General features: G+C 43.2%; 2 protein-coding genes across 2 annotated transcripts; both read right to left on the bottom strand.

The window, feature by feature from the left end:
- Nucleotides 1-205: 205 nt before the first annotated feature.
- LOC111693644 (T-box transcription factor TBX10) lies at nucleotides 206-6,105 on the bottom strand. Its single transcript, XM_023458884.1, has 3 exons — nucleotides 5,451-6,105; nucleotides 3,525-4,150; nucleotides 206-862 (listed from the first exon to the last, which is right to left on the bottom strand). Exons 1-3 carry the CDS (start codon nucleotides 5,620-5,622, stop codon nucleotides 206-208), a joined length of 1,455 nt encoding a protein of 484 aa, XP_023314652.1. The 5' UTR covers nucleotides 5,623-6,105.
- Nucleotides 6,106-12,120: 6,015 nt separating this feature from the next.
- On the bottom strand, nucleotides 12,121-17,478 carry LOC106654221 (serine/threonine-protein phosphatase alpha-2 isoform). The gene is made up of 5 exons (XM_014373992.2): nucleotides 16,959-17,478; nucleotides 14,791-14,922; nucleotides 14,459-14,689; nucleotides 14,032-14,360; nucleotides 12,121-13,853 (listed from the first exon to the last, which is right to left on the bottom strand). Exons 1-5 carry the CDS (start codon nucleotides 17,011-17,013, stop codon nucleotides 13,614-13,616), a joined length of 987 nt encoding a protein of 328 aa, XP_014229478.1. The 5' UTR covers nucleotides 17,014-17,478; the 3' UTR covers nucleotides 12,121-13,613.
- Nucleotides 17,479-18,991: the final 1,513 nt, after the last annotated feature.

The raw sequence follows: 18,991 nt of genomic DNA, 5'->3' as shown, positions 1-18,991 counted from the left end.
CTTACAAACTATCGTAGTGTATACAATGACAAACGACTTATTTTATACTTATCTATATATAAATAGGATAAGGCACACAATCACACAACGATAAACTTCATATATTACGTAAAGAAAAACCCCCCCGAACTTGTCTTAATTTTAAATTATATACATCGATGGTCGATACGGCACCCGTGCGTAATGGAAAAGAAAAATACTGCTGCTATCGAGGGCCGTAGAGAGCCGCCGCCGTCGAGGGATGGTGATAGTGCGGCGGCCCCGTCGTCGTCGTCGTCGCCGTCACGCCGCTGCTGCCCTGCGGATGATGATGAAGATGATGATGATGATGGTGCACCGGCGGCGGATAGGCGGCCGCCACCCAAGCGGCAGCCGTGGCCGGGCTGCTGCTCGCGTAAAACTGATGATGCTCCTGAGCGGAGACGCTGGGCACGAGAGCCACTCCGTTGCTCGGATAGTTAGGTTGTTGTTGTTGTTGCTGCTGGTGTTGTTGCGTCGGACTGTGAGCCAAAGGTCGATGATGCTTGCTCGAAGAGGAGGAGGAGGACGGGGAGGACGAGCTGGAGCTCGAGCTCGGAGGGGACGAGGACGTCTGCACTTGAGCGATCTCGTTGCCAGCGCCACCGCCGTTGACGCAATCGTCGGGCTCGCAGTCGCGGAAGCCCTTGGCGAAGGGATTGCTGGCGATCTTGAGCTGGGTTATGCGGTGATTCTGGTAGGCGGTGACGGCCGTGAAGCGAGTCTCCGGGAAGCAGAAGGTCTTGAAGTTCTCGGTGCGCGGGTCGGGCAGCGAGCCCGGCGGCGACGGGGCCACCACCACGTGGCAGCGCGGCTGGTAGCGGTGCATCGAGTTCAGTATGATCTGCAACACACGCACAAGCATATTATATTTTTACGAGGCGTGTAGTAGAGAAAAAAAAAAATTCGACGCAGCATCGAGTCAGTGCCAAAACTACGTAAGAGAGAGAAATTGAGAGAGAGGAAATGTTTGGCGAATTTTACGATCGCGTTTACGTTTTATCTCGAAATTTAACGATCGGCATATCCTACTTGAATAAAAAAGAGGCAGCAGCACCTTGTCGACGAGCAGCAGCGTCGAGTGCGTGGGAGCTGCTACGTAGATGCGCGCTGCGCATCTGTCGCGGAGCTTAGAGAAAGAGAGGAAATTTATCGCGTCGAAGAGAGACGCAAAAGAGTTATGTATCGCTGACGAATTATATAGCTATACGAGAAAGATTGCGATTCACGAAATTTATATCTATATTTGTACGTTTGTTTGTTTCGAAGTAATCGATCGAAAATCGACCCACTGGTCCATATTATTTCTCGCGTACTTGAAACATTAACACCTTCTAATTAATGAAGGCTTTTCGTTCGAAATATACGCGCATACGGATACAATTAGACGAGTTTCCAACGAGATGTCGTATACTTTGCCGTCGTACACACAGTAGTATCGGGTTACGTCGGGACGCGTCTCGATGCATGATTTATTGCGGGCGCGTCGACTGTGTGTGCGTTGTTGCGGTAAACGCGCCGCGCACGAATCGCTGTAGGAGGTCGACGAGGACCCGCGCGGCATCAATTTGACAATCCCAACGAGATGCGGCTTTTTGAATGACTAATTGGCTCCGAAAACACACGGATAAATGTACGTAAGAATTTTCTCCTTGCCTTAAGCTTGTAAGGAGTGTCTATACGGCACGCGTCTAAACCCCCCTGTTTATATCTCGAGAGCAGGTCTTTACGATTTTTCTACTGGCCAAACAAAAAATTAGTATTTAAAAATCGAATCATTGTTACTCTTCCTATGCGAGTCGTTAAACTGCGTGCTTGTGTAGCCGCACTTACCGATGTGTTTTGTTTCTCTCTCTCTCTCTCTCTTGACTCGCGACTGGGAGTATAATTTTCGAAAAATCATAATTACTTTGGCAATTAGGGCCAGAGCGCTGTTATAACCAGAGCTCGATGGAAGCGCGTGTGGCCCTTGTCAAGCTGCGCGTCACATATCATATACGCGACGAGCCAAAAGAGATAGATGTCTCGCGCGCGATGTCAAATTCTGACGTACGCGATATTTTTCTCTCCACGCCCCCCGTTATTTTTTTTTCTTTTTCTTTCGATTTCGAGCGCATACGATACGCTTAGCGTCTCTATATGATACACATATCGTAAAGTGTCAATTATAAGCACCACGATGTAACCGAGAGCCCGAGAGTTTTAATTATGCGAGAGATGTGTGTTTTGAAAAAGCTCGAAAATCAAGTCCCGGCTAGAGAGACGCTTTTTGTTTTCTAAATATCTCGACACGGGCTGCTGCTGCCGCTACTCGACAAATTGGCTGTGATTTAAATGAAAAACAAAACAAAAAGAAACGACAAACTATACACACCCACTATCGGTAAGCGTCGATCGAAATCCTGCGTTGCACATGCACGCGAGCTCTCGCACAGGCAGCTTGCAGTTATACACACAAGCGCCTGTCGCGCAAAAATTAATTCGGATAAACATCTCGACGGTTTGTAGCGCTCGCCCGGCTCTCTTTTTTTTTCTCGGAAGATTCACGCCTGCTCCTATCTCGTACACGTCTCTTTCGTTGTAACGCGCGCGCGTCTTCGTCGTTCATCTTTCGGCCAAAAATTTACCGTACGCGAGCGACATTTTTGTCGGAACTCTGGAGCAAGAAAAAATGATCGATGCATCGCTGTGTGCTGCTATGCAGCGGTACAGTGCGAAGTATTTCGGAACGAAGAGGAAAAAAACAAGCGTAACGCAAAAATTTAAGGACGCACGATTCACTATACTTTTCCGGACGATTTCAACAAAATTTTATAAAATCATCCACTCGGGCGGTGACGGTATAGCGGGAGAAATTCTTGGCGGTTGCAATTAAAAATAATCCCTCCTCTAAAAGTAGGCGCCAGCGCGCGAGGCAATAACTTTATGCGACGATGCGAAGCTCGCCAAATGCAAAATGCAAAATATGTGTGAGCTGGGGTGGCCGTCGCGTAGCTGCGGATTTCTCACGCACGATTGAAATATAAATATATCGCGCGAGTTCCGCGCGGTTAATTTACTGCGTTTAATATATAAGTTTTATATTATGCACCAAAGCGCACACGTATATCCTCGCGATGCGACGCAAAAAAAAAAGAAAAAATTAAAATACACACGTTATTAAGTCACCGTCGTCGTCGTTAGTGACGATATAGTCAGATTCACGTAAACGACAAACACATGCTCTATATAACATGAGAAATAGTACTGTGCAAGGAAGGTAGGCGCGCACACGATCGAGGCCCGGCCGTCGGGGGGATCACGCGCGCATATGCAACTGTGGACCATGCGAAGCTACGAGCTGATAAATCTCCGCTGAGAGAGAGTTGAGGGAATTTCTTACGCTCATATACCAAAAAACGAAATAGGCGATACGAGAATTCGAGTAGCAGGGCGAGAAGAATTCCGTAGCAATCTCGAGTTCCAAGAAGCTGCCGCAAAAATATAATTACGAATTTCTAACTCACGTGGCCGTTATCGTCGAGCTGATTGTTGGTGAGCTTGAGCTTGTCGAAGGATATGGGCTGCTTCATCCAGTGGCTGCCCGTGGCGGGACTGTCCGGGTGGACGTGTATGCGCGGCGGCGAGACGGGATCGGCCCTACCCGCGACGACCCAGGCGCTGCTGTGGAAGGCGTAGCGGTAGCGCTTGTCGTCGCACGGCACGAAGTCCATCACGAGCAGGTACTCGGTGCTGGGCTCGAGGCCGTACAGCCGGCACTGGAACGTGGGGAACATCCGTCGGCCGGCCTTGGTCACGATCATCTCGGTGCCGAGCTGATGGAACTCCTCCCAGAGCGGCCGAGCCTCGAGGGCCGTGCCGGCCGTCGCCAGGGCCGGATGCAGCGGCCTCAGCTGCTTGGCGCTTGTTTCTCCGCCGTCCTGCGTAGCGGTTCCCGCGTTGTTGCTCGCGTGGCTACTGCTGCTATTGTTGTCGTTGCTGTTGTTGTTGCTGTCGTTGAGGCTGATTCTGCCCGTGGTCGATGGCGAACCGTCGCTCGTCGTCGGATTGTTGATTGGCGTCGGTGGCTTCTTGCAGCTCAAGCCGTTGTTGTTGTTATTGTTGTTGTTGTTACCTGCCGTTTGCAAACAAGCTGTAACAGCGGTACAATTATAGCCGAGGCGTACGATTTTTTCCCCCTTCTCGAGCTTTCGTTTATATACTCGTATGTTATTGTTTAGACTGGACAGCGCTTGAGCTTGCGGATCGACCGTGAAATCCGCGCTTTGTAAATGGACCGTAAAAATAATAATCAATTGGGATCGGCGAAATCGATCGACTTCCCGAAGTCTGTGTATCGGATATAACTAAATGCAACGCTATCGTTGGATTCCGCACTCGCGCGAACCCGAGCAAGACGCCGTTACCGCAGTCAAGAGGGAGCTTGCGGTATGCTCAAAAACAAAAGCAAAACAATTTGGAGAGGCCATTTATTTTCTCGTTTGCAACGTGATGTACTCTCGCGTGTACGACAATGCAATCGAATCAAAAAGTAGTTGCGCTCTAACTACGGCTTTTCGTTCTTTTGTCTCTCTCTCTCGATGAGACTATATTTACCCCGAGCGAAACGAGCGAGGAGGTGCCTCGATGACTATTTGCTCGACTCGCGATAATACTTAATTTGCCTTTTTTTGAACGAACATAACCGGTGGCAGTGGCGTGAATATAGGCTTCGTGTATCGGTTGCGAAGCTTGTATTACAATTTCGTCCCATCTTTCGTATCGTTTATCAAAAAAGTCTTTTTCCGTAAAAGAAGTGATCGATTCAAAATGAAAGCCAAAAAAAAGCCAACCAATCGAGCATCTCCGAGTTCTCGGGCGCATAAAGCTCGCGCGGCGATAAAACTCGGTCGTCTATAAAAGAATCGAAGCGAATAACAACGGTCGAGCGTGCGCAACTTTTCGAAAGCTCGAGTTAGCTACTTTTTTGGCAGCCGAAAGGATTCGAGGCCCAACGAGGTCGGGGTGAAGAAAAAAAACATCATCGCCGACTCCGCGTTAGTTATACTTTTTGCTCGCGGACTATCGTGTATACACGCCGGATCCCAAAGTGCGAAAATATTTATCCGAGCGCGTACGCGACATCCGATACAGCAGCAAAAGTCTATGCGCGAGCGAATTATTGCACCGGTCGATTTTTCAAGGTGTAACGTCGAACGTTTCTAAATGCAGATATGTAGAGGGGCATTGTGCAATTGTTACACGCACGTACGCATACGATAATGTAATCCGTTATGAGATTGAGCCACCGATCGTTTTTAGGCTTGCGATTGCTCAATTATAGCGTTGTGCCGTACCGAACGAGAACTGCACAATCGCGACAGGGTTATATCCACGCCAGATCGAAAGATGCGTCTCGCACTTTGATATTAGACAAAAAAAAAGACACGAACCTTCCATTTGTTGCATCGGCGAGGGTATGTGATGCTGCTGCAGTTGTTGTTGCTGCTGTTGCTGCTGCTGCTGAAGCTGCAAATGATGATGGACCTGAGCATGATGGCTGATCCACGGCTGCTGATAGCAGCAATCGCCCGAGGACTCGTGTCTCTGCTCGTGATGCTGCATCCTCGTGCGTCACTGCTTTACCGTCCAATTATATTTATGTACGCGGCACTTTTTTTGTTGTTGTTATCAAACTCACCCCCGAAAAACGAACGGATCGACGGTAGTAGTAACGACGAAAGCGTCGCGCGCACAAAGATAAATAAATAAATGGAAGAAACGATAGGTCGAGTCGGAGCCAGAGAGCCGGGTAAAAACGTCAACGACTCTGCTGCGATCCACGGAACAGCGTCATATCACACCCTCCTCGGGCTCGAAAGAATTTCGGCTAATCATCACGTGTGCGCAGTGGACCACGAGCTGCTACCGCTGTTGCTATGAATAAAAGTGCCAAGTTTATACTACGTGCGAATTTGCACGCTGCGACGCACGTCGTCGTCGTCGTCACAACAGGGTTGCGCGCTATCAACGTCACAGTGAGAGAGGCGAAAAGAAAGAATCGATCCTCGACTGCACACACACGACTGCGTGTTTGACGCGCGGAGAGAGAGAGTAGAAGCGCGACTAGATCACACGCAGCCCGAGGAGGAGTCGTTATCATCGCTCCGTCATTTCTTTCCCTTTTGGGTCGCGACTGCTGTGCCCCCCTTCCACCACCACCGCCACTACCAACTTTTTCGACGAGCGACAAGCCTTTCTCGAATGCGTAACGTGAACGGATGCACACCCGCGCACTATACACAACGATACAATATCTCTATACAGATACATCTCAAAAATTTGAGCGCGACGACGACGATTGCGTATACGGGGCTAGGAGGAGTCTGTCGGCACCACCCACGCAACTCGCAAATATACCTATATAGATATAGACGCGTATCTATCGCAGAGCTCGCGGCACATGCTCGCGCGTGAGCCTATGGTACTGTGATATTATACAAGTGGGGGAGCAGCAGCGACGGCGGCGGCATCGGCCTATTCTCGCGCGAGCTTTTCGACGCGTGCGTGGGCGGAGCTTTGGCTTATACGGCGCGAGCCGAGAGGCGCGATTGCCCGAATTTTCTGCGTATCTCGCCTGGCATTTCAAGAGCGACGAGAGAGAGAGAGAGAATTTTGCGACTTTTTGTACAATTGGATTTTTCGTCGCTTCGTTGTAACATCGTACCTTATTCTGTTTCGTCGTTAGTGCTACGAGCTTTTCATGACTTGACCTGCATTTTTTGAATTTCTTTTTAAATGATTAACCTTTTGTAAGGATTGTAAAAAAAGTTTCAATTGAAATTCAAAATATTTAAATACTGTAAAAATCGTAACAATTAAAATGAGTTGTTTACCGAGGTGTCAGTGACCCACATCAATTGGTGTAATGATTATCGAATTGAATCCATCCTCAAGTACAGAAAGACTCGAGATTGTAAACAGACCCTCGTAAAATCAGTCAAACCCAAACGATAATTTCATTGGAGTCGTTATAAAATGTATCACTTGAACATGTATCGCTCCAACAGTTCCCATATGCGTTCACCGATAAGATGAAAATAATTACAGTTACTCAACCGCTCGAAGATGTCGGGCAAGGAAATTTATGAAAAGCTCGAAAACAAAAGCACGGAGCAAGCAAGAAAACGACGCCTTTGAACTAGCATAAATAAATTATAATAATTTCTTTTTAAAAATTATCACTCGAAACCGTGTAAATCGTATTAGCGCGCACAAATATCCGACGACAGATAATTTAATTGTTGCATTAAAAAAAAAAAAAAAAAATGATTAAGCGCTGACGGTCGAAACGGTCTCGGAACACGAAATAAATCGTTCAGTGGCCAATGAAATGTAAATCGACGCTCTCTCGCGGGGGGTTGTAACGGGTGTGAACGAGATACTACACAAAAGGTGCAGCAGCAGCAGCACAAGGTGGGGCGTGAAAATGACGAGCTCGGTGCGAAAATCCGTCACACACACACGGACTAAATAGGTGGGGAGGAGAGAGAGAGATGATTATACATATCAGCGCTTGCAGAAAATGCTTGAGTGATTGGCTAATTCGCACGTTGTTGAGTAGATGCTTTAGCGATGCACGCAGCGCGGCTACATAGTGTGGCCCTCTCTCACACACACTCGCATGCACACGGGGGGGCATCGAACGACTCTATACTGCTTGGGTGAGAAACAGCGATCGGTCAGATTTTCACGCTTCGACTCTCAATCTTTCGCTCAGCTAGCGAATTAGTACATCGTCGTCGTCGTCGTCGCCGCGTTATAAGTGCGAATTGCAGCTTTTCTTCGCGCCACGCAGGCGAGCTTGCGCGCCCCGCACGCTGCTGTATCCGGATGTTTGCGATCGAGCTTTTTCGTATCGACGTTCGATATTCGCTGAATTTTTCGATGCGGGATTGGATTGATTTTAAAAATCTTCAATTTCTCAGTCAACGATTGATAATTTTTTTTTCCTCGAAATATTACAATCGTGCGGCATTCCGTATATATTTATACTGTTTGATTCTATAAATGTAAATTACGCATAAATTGCGCACACCGCGCGGTGCAGCTTTTTCTCGAAATTTATACATCACGTAAGCGCAGTCGCGCGTCCATGTATTTCAACGCCTTGAAAGTTTATTCCGTTGCTTTTTCGCGCACGATGCACCGGAGAGCTTTATGTATTATTTTCTCCGTTTGCCTTCCATATCGACGATACAGCTCTATACACGTTATATATATAAACGTGAGCGCGTGCGGCGATCTATTCAATTTGTTGGCCGGCGAGCCAAAAAGGCGGAGTTTCGATTCGTCGGACGCATGCGAGGCAGAGAGAGAGAGAGAAAGAGAGAGTAGCCACCCAACAAATTACCGAGTTCTCTCTGCGCCCGAGCCAGAATATGCACTTATGTAAAAGCTCTCGAGAGCCGCAGCAGCAGCAGCAGCAGCTATTCCCGACGACGTGTGACATTATAGGCGCATTGTTTTCCCTCTAGATAGCTTCTCTCCGTAGTCCGAGCTGCGATACAACCGCAGGAGTACATTTAGACCCGAGTGACTCTAATTTTTCGACTCTTTTTTATTTTATTCTCGTGTACTTCTTTACTTCCTCTCTGTATAGCGAGAACGCCGACAACGACTTACTTTTATTATATACGCGCGCATAGCGGCTCCGAACTGTTTACTGCTGTTCGAGTCGGAGCTCGTATAAACTATACCAGTCGTGCGGTGCGCGGAGCGTGTTGACCTTTTTTAAACGCCCAATAATGAGGTGCGAAGAAAATTCAACGGGGCCGTCTTGTTATATTTTTCGGAAACGCGGGTGCTTTTTCATTTTCGTTTCTCTTGAAAATTTCCTGCGCGTGTCGCTTTTGAGATTTAATCGCGCTTGCCTCGCCCTGTACGAGCACACATTTTTTAAATAAAAACTGATAAATAGCCTTTATAATAATTCTAGTAAATTATATCGGTGTCACTTTTCGGCTATAGGTAGACTAAATTTTCGCATCGTTTCAGGCTTGCAGACGGTTAATTAAGAATTGATTTTGCATCGATCTTTATGAGAATTTGAATCTTAATTAATCGTCATCCATACGATATTTTACTGTAACTATTGCAGTAAGATTATGTCTGTTTTATAATACAGAAATTGAATTAAAGTTATAATATGTAGAATAACTACTGTAATTAGGAGAATACTAATGAAATTGATGCAATTATAATTATTTGTTTCACTTGTTCGAGTTTATTACGCAACGGGGGTGGGAGGTTGTTAAGTTTGCAACCCAAGCGTAGCGAGCCGTGCGGGAAGAAGCACTTTCGACACACTGTGATAAAAATGTGCTTTTTCGGGTTGCAATACAAACTCTCAAGCGGGGAAAGTTTTATTCTTTCAAATGATCAACGAAAAACCAAGAAACAAGCGTAATTCCGAAAAATTATGAAAATCATCTCGCAATCGTCTTCCAACCCAAGTCTGCTGTTGGTGGAAAGATAATATTCTTAACTACGATTGATACCTATCTCATAATAGCACTCCGAATACCAGAAGTACCCTAATTCGAATTACATTTTTTTATTTCTTTCGTGCAGATGTATAAAGTAGGTGCACTGCACCTAGCCGACATGTCTTAGCTGAAAATAAGGCAAATTTTAACGTAATGAACTTGTTTTAATTAGATTTTTTTATAAAGATTATTTTATAAAATAAAGTTATAAACAATTTATTATTATAAATAATTTTTTTGAAAATTTTTTTACAATTTTTTTATACTTTGTCGGCTAGGTGCTTCTGCACACCTCTTGATTTGTCAAATATGAATGTCAATTTTACAAGTACTGCAATTTTAGTCTAAAATATTGGCAAGGAGCTTCTTCATAAATAAGTCTATTAATGAAAGGGTTTGGTTATTAAAAGGAAAATTCCTATACGACCATTTTCATTTTCGTATACGAAAGGGCAGAAAATTCGAGAGATCTCTAGAATTTCGTGCACAAGGCCGAGAAGGAAAACATACATACAGACATTTGTTGGTAATTCAATGTAGTTTCCAAATATGTAACCACAATTTTCCTACAACGTCTGGTTCCAAATCTCATTTTAAAGCTTATCACATAGCTGCCTCTATAAGAAAGCAAAAAATGAAAGGTAACGATTTGACCAGAGTCAAGGTAAAAATGAGAATTGTCAGAGATATTTTCAGAGACTTCTAATTCAAAGTTGTCTGGAGAATACCATAAGAAGTTGAAGGTGAAACGCAACTCTTTAAAAAAAATACTAAGCACCTAGTTTAATTTTTTAAATGAAAAATGTTTCAAAGGTCTCCCGTTTTAAATTATTCTCACTGATACAAACTTATTAAAACTCGAAAAAAGTTGTACACCTAAAAATCCACTGGTGAAAATCAAAATTTTAAAAAGACTCAACGTCTGCCATCTGTCGAAGATTCGATACACTTGAAAATGAGTCCTCACTGCAAGAAAGCTTTTTTATCGGCATGAATGTTTTTTTTTAATTTGTGCAAATGACTTATCGTTACGTTATTTCACACGAAAAAAAAATTTCATTTAGTTTTATTAAACACGCATTCCTTCATCAATGACGATAAAAAATATTAATCCATATTAATCGCAAAAACATTACTATTTCTACTTCAATTAAAATTTGCTCTCGTCGAGTGTAATTTTTTCTATTTTATGAGGAAGGATAAAGTAAAGACAAAATCATTACAAATGTCTGTCCTGGATTTTTTTTCAGTTTAATAGTGCCTTTAATTCTCGCTGCGCACACCACTTACATGCAGTCTCAAGTTTTCGCACGTTGACATAAATCATCCGCACACATTACGTCCTATTAGACTTCTGACAAAGTAATCGCCGCTTTTGTCTTTGTACGCTTCTCGTCTCCTCTGTGATTATATCATGTAATATACACACACGCACACATGTGAGTACAATCCATAATTCTTGCAACTGTACAGTTACGAGTCAAAATTATTTTTTACCATCTCGATTTTTATTAAATTATTTAAATGTGTGCACTTTGCGCTCCGGCACGCCACCTAATAACTAGTCGTAATTTTTACGAAGTATCATTGAAACTCTTTTGCAATTGTATTTTTCATATTTGAAAATTAAGTCGATACAATCAAAAGCTTATTTTAAAAAAACTTACTAGTATTATTACAAGATTACTTGGTGTACCAAGAGAAACTAAATTATTGTTGCTGTTTATCCCTATATATGTTCGTTTAGTTTCACTAAGGCGTAAAAAAGCTGAGAAAAAACATATTTGAAAAGAGAAAAGATCGGTAATACAAATGTTTTAAAGCTATCCTTAGAAGAATTATTTTTTGTACGATAAAATTTTTGTTTACATTCAAAATTTCATTACAACTATGTATATCATATGCTAAAAAAAAAATTACAAATAACTAAGTCGTCACATTAACAATATTTAAAAAAAAGATTAACGATGGAAAAGTAATAAATTATTTGTATAAATAAGTTCGACTTCTAAATGTTTGCCTTTTCACAATAATATTGTAATTTTTGTTAAAGATTCATATCAACGGTCGTATGATTTTATTGCTTGTAATATGAAAATTTGTTGTATAAGATTTCAAGTCTTTTCAATCAATCGCAAGTGAGCTTTTGTCATTTTAGTCGTTTTAACACTTGCTTTATGCAGAAATTGCTTTTTAGTGCGTTCCACGTGTAATTCTTAAATTGCGTTGTCAGCGATTTTTTTGATACCCATCTCCCGAGCATATGGTTTTTTTTTTCGTTAATTATATACTTGGTCATTTAGAGAAAATAGTAGCAAAATTTCGAATTTGTTAGCTTGACAGAGTGGCAACATTGATTGATTTCTTGCTTCAAATTTCATTAAACATGATTGGAAAGGCAGAATTCTGGAGAATTGTTGAACAGGATAAGAAGTCCGGAAGACTGAATGAACAAAAAAAAAACGAAAGATAAGTCTTGAAATCGACAATAGAAAGCTGAATCTGAAGTACTGTAATCGTTGAATTCGAGCCCGCTCGATTGTGATCAATGAGTGTGTAATGAATAAATGACAGATTATGTTTTGACATGAATTTTTATTTAGAAAAAAAATGTACAATGATCGGGAGCTAGAAAACGAAGTAGTTTGTGTTATTAATAATTGTTTTTTTCTTAAAAAGAAAAGAAATCTACAATTCGTCGCTGCTGATGGTCCACAATGATGTTTCGTTTGGTTTAACGCAACGACATGAGCAATGAACGAAACTACTTCTACAGTGCATAAAAAAACTCAATCATTAATGATTCCTATCATCATTTGAAAATCAGAAAATAGACTTAATTAATTAATCTACAAAAAAAATTTCGCTGACAATGAGAAGATAATGGACGCTGTCGCTTAAACATGGTCCATTCGCCACTAACTAAGTTTATTTTAATATGTATACAGTTATATATCGATAATAACCGAAAAAATTCCAACAGATGCAACTTATACTTCGCGAACACGCACTTATTGTTTCACTGCACGTTTTGGGATCATTCGCGCTATTCTTGTTAGTGAACGCATTATTATTTTACTCCACTGCAAGTGGATTTGTTTTTAGTTGGGCCTGAGCGTATTAAAATTTTGTGCGAGTGAAACAATAGGGCCTTGGCTGATGATACTTAAGAGATGTTATAGTGATACCCGCAACATTTTTACATTTTTTATGGTGACGAGCAAAAGAAGGTTTCGAGGAAAGAAGAAAAAATACCTTCCGATGTTTTCTCTTACAGCAAAAAAGAGAAGATTCGTCTTTCTGAGAAAATTCATACATTAGCTCGCAATTCGTTTGAATCTTCTCTTCCTTGCAAACGACATCGAAACCATGAGTGCCTTTAATCGTTTATATAAAGGGAACTACACTTCGAATACTCTTCTGTACAACTAGACAAAAATTGTTCATAATCATCTTTAGCGCTCTATAATTTGATCACTATTATTTTTATTCGGTCATCTAGAAAAGAATTATTTCTCTACCTTAGATTAGACAAAAACTATACAAAAGCCTATAGGCTTACCGAATTTCATCATCCTCGCGCTCGATATACACAAATTCTAATCGTCACGCGTACAACATATCTATGAGCTCTTTAGAGGCCGCATTTTCAAATACAAATTAAAACTAAAACAATTTTCATGATTGTAGTTCCGACTCTATCGTGCTTTTTTCGGCTTCCTCGTTCATGTAATAAAACTTCAAATCAACACTTAAAATATTTGTCAGTATTTCTTTTTCAAATACATATACAATGACGAAAATAGAGTTAAGTCATATTATTGTGTTCAGTATGGATGGCTTCGCGCACATAATTACCCGCATTTAACGAAATCATTTATTCATTTTTTTAAACTTATTTTATGAATGTACTCGTAGTGATAGTTCTTTAAATAACTCTTTCTTACAAGGACTCAAGAGTTTTTTTGCCGAGAGGTGGATGGTAGGATTTATTGGGACGGGAGCTGAAAGGAGAGAGATGCCTTAAGATCCTAAGCGTCGCGTTCGAGTGAATTTAAGACGACAGTTTCACTTCTTTTTGTTTTTATTGTTGGCACCACGTGGCGGCGTCACAGGTCTTCCAGCGTTTAGACCGCCGTACGTGAATTTCCTTTTGTCGGCGGGTTTCAGAATTTGGAAGCTGCACATCAATGTCTCATCAACAGACATCATGGCACCAGCATTGTCGAATTCACCGCAATAATTTGGCGCCGAGAATAACGTTACCAATTGCCTTTTGGCAAAGAATTCATAACCATCTTCTACGACCTGTTAATAATAATTTTTTATGTTTTAGAAGGGACATTTATATCCATAATCCACATTATTTTAATATCAATATTAAAATAATGATGTTGGTAAAAACTAATTATGAAGTTCAAAAATTGAAAAAAAAAAGTTTAAAGGAAGATTTTAATGACAATTTAAGCCTGAAGAATAGTTTTACCTGATGAGCACGACATATCAGATCAAAATCGTGTTTGTGAAGAAATTTGGCAACTACTTCGGCACCAAATGTGAATGAAACGCCACGGTCGTTCTCTCCCCATCCCATTGTGTCTTTATCAGGATCTGACCACAGCAAATCACACAAGAGTCCCTGATCAGGAACATCAGTAGGTCTCATGATACGTCTAATTTGTTCCATACTCTGAAGATCAGGACTAAGACCACCGTGACAACAGAAAATTTTCTCGTCAACAATTGCAGCTACGGGTAAACAGTTGAAGCAATCTGTGAATGTCTTCCACAGCTTAATGTTGTAACGACGTTTACCTGATATTAAGAAATAAAAAGTTGTCATAATTCAAAGTAAATTATTTGTTCTTGGTGTGTAAGATATTTAATAATGAAAAAATTGATAATATACTTACATTCATCATAAAAGCCATATATCCTATTAATAGATGCACATTCATGATTTCCTCTCAGTAGGAAGAAATTTTCAGGGTACTTGATTTTGTAAGCAAGAAGAAGACAAATGGTTTCAAGTGATTGCTTTCCTCTGTCAACATAATCACCTAGAAATAGGTAATTACTTTCTGGAGGGAATCCACCATACTCAAATAATCGGAGTAGGTCGTAATATTGTCCATGAATATCACCTAATGGAGGTAACATAAGAGGTTAATGGTTATGTTTAATGTATATTTTCAAACACAATACCAAAAATGCTTGAAAAAAACTCATATTGATAAAAACTTACCGCATATTTTCAGGGGTGCTTCAAGTTCCAAAAGAATTGGTTGTGATAGAAAAATTTCACGAGACTTAAGGCAAAGCCCCCTGATTTCTGCTTCTGTCAACTGTACATTTTTGCCTGGTCGTGCTCCTCGGACTGTGAACATAATAAAAATAATTAATGCGTTATATAAAATAAAAATATTGTAAATATTACTTGTTTGAGAAAGTTGCTGACAGTTGTGATGATAGTAGAAATAAAATCATTAAGTAAAAGAGCATTGTACACATTGATAACAAATCTTATCTCAGCAAAATAAAATTACTAGTTTAGTTTCCATGATGCTACAGAGACTGTTCTAATGTAATTTTATTTCAACAATTTCAATATTAAACTATGATAGAGCAGAATCATCATTGAAGTTGACTGCAGTAGCAAGATACAGGAAAATTGAATGAAAATAACAGATGGTTAAAATTATTACAGAAAGCAAACAGACGCTGAAAGCAAAGATAAACTGCTCTTTTTATTATGTTGCATTATTGAAGCAATCAAATGTTGAATAAATAATGAGCTGTTTTTCAATGTGGCTAATTAAGTAGTTACACAGGCATGAATTGGAAGCACAGAGTAATTGCTTGAAGGATAATATCGAGTTGAATGTTTCTTTGGAGGAGAGCTCGGTGGTCTGCAAACAAGCAAAGAATTGGACATAGTGCAAACCTCGAAACGAGGCGTTTGCAAGTATACTCGGTCAGAAGAATTATGTCTGCTTGCTGCACAAGCAGCAGCAGCAGCAGCGATGGCGAGCCGAGAAACGCATATGAAAATGTAGATCATCGAAATTATCTCTCTCTAGCAATAATACGCTCGATTGCCGTGTTGTGTGTAGGTGCGTGAGAATTGCGTAAGAAAATCATATCTGCAGAATGCAGTAGCAGCAGCAGCGAGTGTGTCTGGTTTCTCTCTCTCTCTCTCGAAAGGTAATGCCCTCGAGAAAGTGCCATATATAGGAATGCGAGGAGTTTGCGTGCCCGTGTGTGCTTCTGTGCGCGCGCGAGAGTATGCTGCTGTGGCGGCCCCCCCAAGGGCTTTTGGTGCCCTTGACTCGACGAAGCGCGTCGTCGTGTGCACACACCACCACATGCCATCGGTCAACGCTTTTTTGTCGCATTGTCATCATATCGGTTGATTTACAGCGCGCGCCCGAGGTATGCGACAGAGACGGACGGGCAGAGAGAGAGAGAGAGAGAGCGAGAAATTCGCGGGCACGAGGGGCGACCTGGCTCATAGCATAGCATACGATTTTGATCGAGGAAATATACGTGCAGAAATTGTTTCTCGCACTCTCGACCATTATATACGTGTCTCTCGGCTTGATTCTCTCGGAGAAACGCGCGAGAGAGACCGACGACGATAATAATTGAATTATCAATCTCTCTCGCCGAGCGTGTACGAATGCGCGCAGATATGGTTGATGATGTGAGAGAGAGAGAGAGACCAAAAAAGATGGAGCGCGTACAACAGAAAGCCAAGCTTTATACATTATAATACGCCGAGAGCGAGGCATACATAAGCCAGAAGCAAGAAACGGCCGAGCGCGTGTGCTGCTCCGTGCTCCGTGTTGTCTGGCAACATGGGTGCTGCTGCTGCTGCTGCGCGAGGTGTGGTTCTCTCTCTCTCTCTCTCTCTCTCTCTCTGTTTCGCGCGTGCAAAACGACGACGAACATCGCCAGAAAGAGAAACACGCACGCACGCACACGAGAGCTTATGCGCGAGGCGTCGTACATCAACGTCGAGAATGGCTATCGGGAAATTATACAGAGCCAGCCTTAATTATTGGTATACGCGATAGCCGTGTACGTGCCCGCGGTTAATTCGTTGTCGTCGTCGCCGTCGCAGGCGCAGAGATGCGGATACGTATACGCGATACTATATAGCTATATAGTATACGCACGCAAAGCCTCTCTACTACGAGCACAGCTCTCCGCGTCCGCGGGATGGTGGATGTGCTGCTTCGCGCGATCATAGCACGAGGAGGAAGAGAGAAGGAAGATGTAACGAAGCCAGTTATATGAAGCAGGCAGGCAACCTTTTTTTTTCGTTAAACCCACACAGGCACACACAAACACGGGGCGATGGTGGCAAAAAAAGAAAAATGTATAAAACGGAGCTGTTGTGCGATTACTCACCTTCCAAGAGCCGGGCGATGATATTATCGATGTTAAGTTTGTCGGGTTCAGACATCGGGCCGGTTTTGTTGGGCTATCTGCTGCGCTTGACGATGATGATTACGGTGTGTATCGACGTCGTCGACGAAAGTGTGTTCACACGTTGATGATGATGATGATTGGCGATGTCAAACGACGCGTTATCGAGTCGCGGTCGTCGTTCGGCTCGGCTCGGATCTCTCTCTCTCTCTCTTTCACTCTCCCTCACTTGCGCGTATGTATGTATATAGAGAGTTGATCTCTTTTACGTATCAACGCCGCCGTACACTCGTTTCTCTCTACTAAAACGCGATCGTCGCTCTATGCTAGTTTAGAGCGCGGGTATATCGCACTCTTCTCGCGCACACACGCACACTCAGAGACACAGGCACCGATCTGAGCAGAGAGCAACAGTAGCAGTAGCAGCAACAGCAGCAGCAGCAGCAACACAGCAACAGCACACACACGGCCTGTGCAGTAGCAGCAGCAGCAGCTTAGAAGCTTGAGGCTAGCAGTACCACAGGCCAGCAGCAGCACCACGACAGGCAGAGCCCCAACGGATGACGAACGAACGCGCGAGGAGAGCGACGCAGCAGCAGCAGTTTTACGAAACGAGCGAAACCTCGCTCCGTCTCTGTCTAGCTCTTGCCTCGATCGGTGTTTCCGTCCTTGTTCCAAGCACAGTCGCGAACTCGCGCGCACACACGGACACGCTCGCACTTGATACAAACACACAGACGGGCACTTGCGCGCTCTCTCGTCTATATATACTCGTATAATGACTGCACGATATTGTACGTTGCGCGTTGTTGTCGTAGTAGTGGTAGTAGTACTATGCTACTACTACGTTGACTACCTTGAGAGGGCCAAGTGGGATGACGTATTTCGTACTGTTGTTATGATTATTATGCTGCTGGTCTCGTGGACGACGACGACGACGACGCTCTGCGTGTTGTATTATTGGCGCTTTTGCGTGCTTCGTCGGGCCAGAGAGCGGACTGCAGCGTATATTATTATGTAGCTATGCGTGTTGTTAAAGAAGGTTCTATCGCGCGAGCGAGCCGTTACAAAAATGCACCCAATAAGACGCCGCCGCCGCCGCTCCCTCTACCGCATATACATACAAAATGCGCACCGATGTCTTTTCGCAAATGGCGAACCTCTTATATCTATATAGGTATTGAAGTGTGTATACGGTAGTGGGTACTCTCGGTGTTCGATTCTCCGATTATGACGAATACGCACTCACACAGAGGCGCATCATCGGTGTGTGCGAGTATCGTCACAGCAATTTAGCATTCAGAGCGACGTATACACATACGACAAACATATACACGTATACACCGCGACATATAGTAGTACCGTACTACAACACCGAGAGCGCACCTCTACACATGTCGTCATACAAGAGGAGGAAGTCGGAGCGCGCGCGCATATCAACGTCTCTCTCTCTCGCGCGAATCGCTGTGTGTGCCGCCAATACTTGTCTGTCTTTCCGCGTCTCTCCCGCCGTCCGTCCGTCTGTGCTGTGTAGTGGAGCTGTCGAGGAACGCAAGCGCGCCAACAACTTCTCTATTGAGTTACGACTCCGATCTATATAGATATATATGTAACTGTGTACCCTCTTCTTGCTCTTTTCAGCTCCCCCCGACGATTCGCGCAGTTTTAAATCGTCGCGTTTTAAGCTATATATACAACGCTTCGATATTTCGTGTAATGTATGCGCGCGACTTTTTGCTTAGCTGCAATTTGCTGCAGGCAGTCTGCTGCTGCTGCTGCTGATGTTGCCGCACTGCTGCTCGTTCTCTCCGTCGATACTTGTTTTTTTTCCATTTATTGCGGCGCGCGTATACATGGAGGGCGAAAATCTCCACATTTTCCCCATTTAGGTTATAAATTCGACGAGCGCGAGTAATTCGCGTTCCGCAGCTCTGTATATATTTGAAGAAAGGAATCCATCGGCGATTTGGCCGCGGCGCGAAGAAAATGATCTCGAGAACGTGCGTATATAGGTA

The sequence above is a fragment of the Trichogramma pretiosum genome, unplaced genomic scaffold, assembly GCF_000599845.2.
Source record: "Trichogramma pretiosum strain Unisexual culture from Peru unplaced genomic scaffold, Tpre_2.0 scaffold25, whole genome shotgun sequence".
Classification (NCBI taxonomy): domain Eukaryota; kingdom Metazoa; phylum Arthropoda; class Insecta; order Hymenoptera; family Trichogrammatidae; genus Trichogramma; species Trichogramma pretiosum.
Note: the sequence above shows the minus strand (reverse complement) of the source record. Positions and strands in the feature narration are given on the sequence as shown.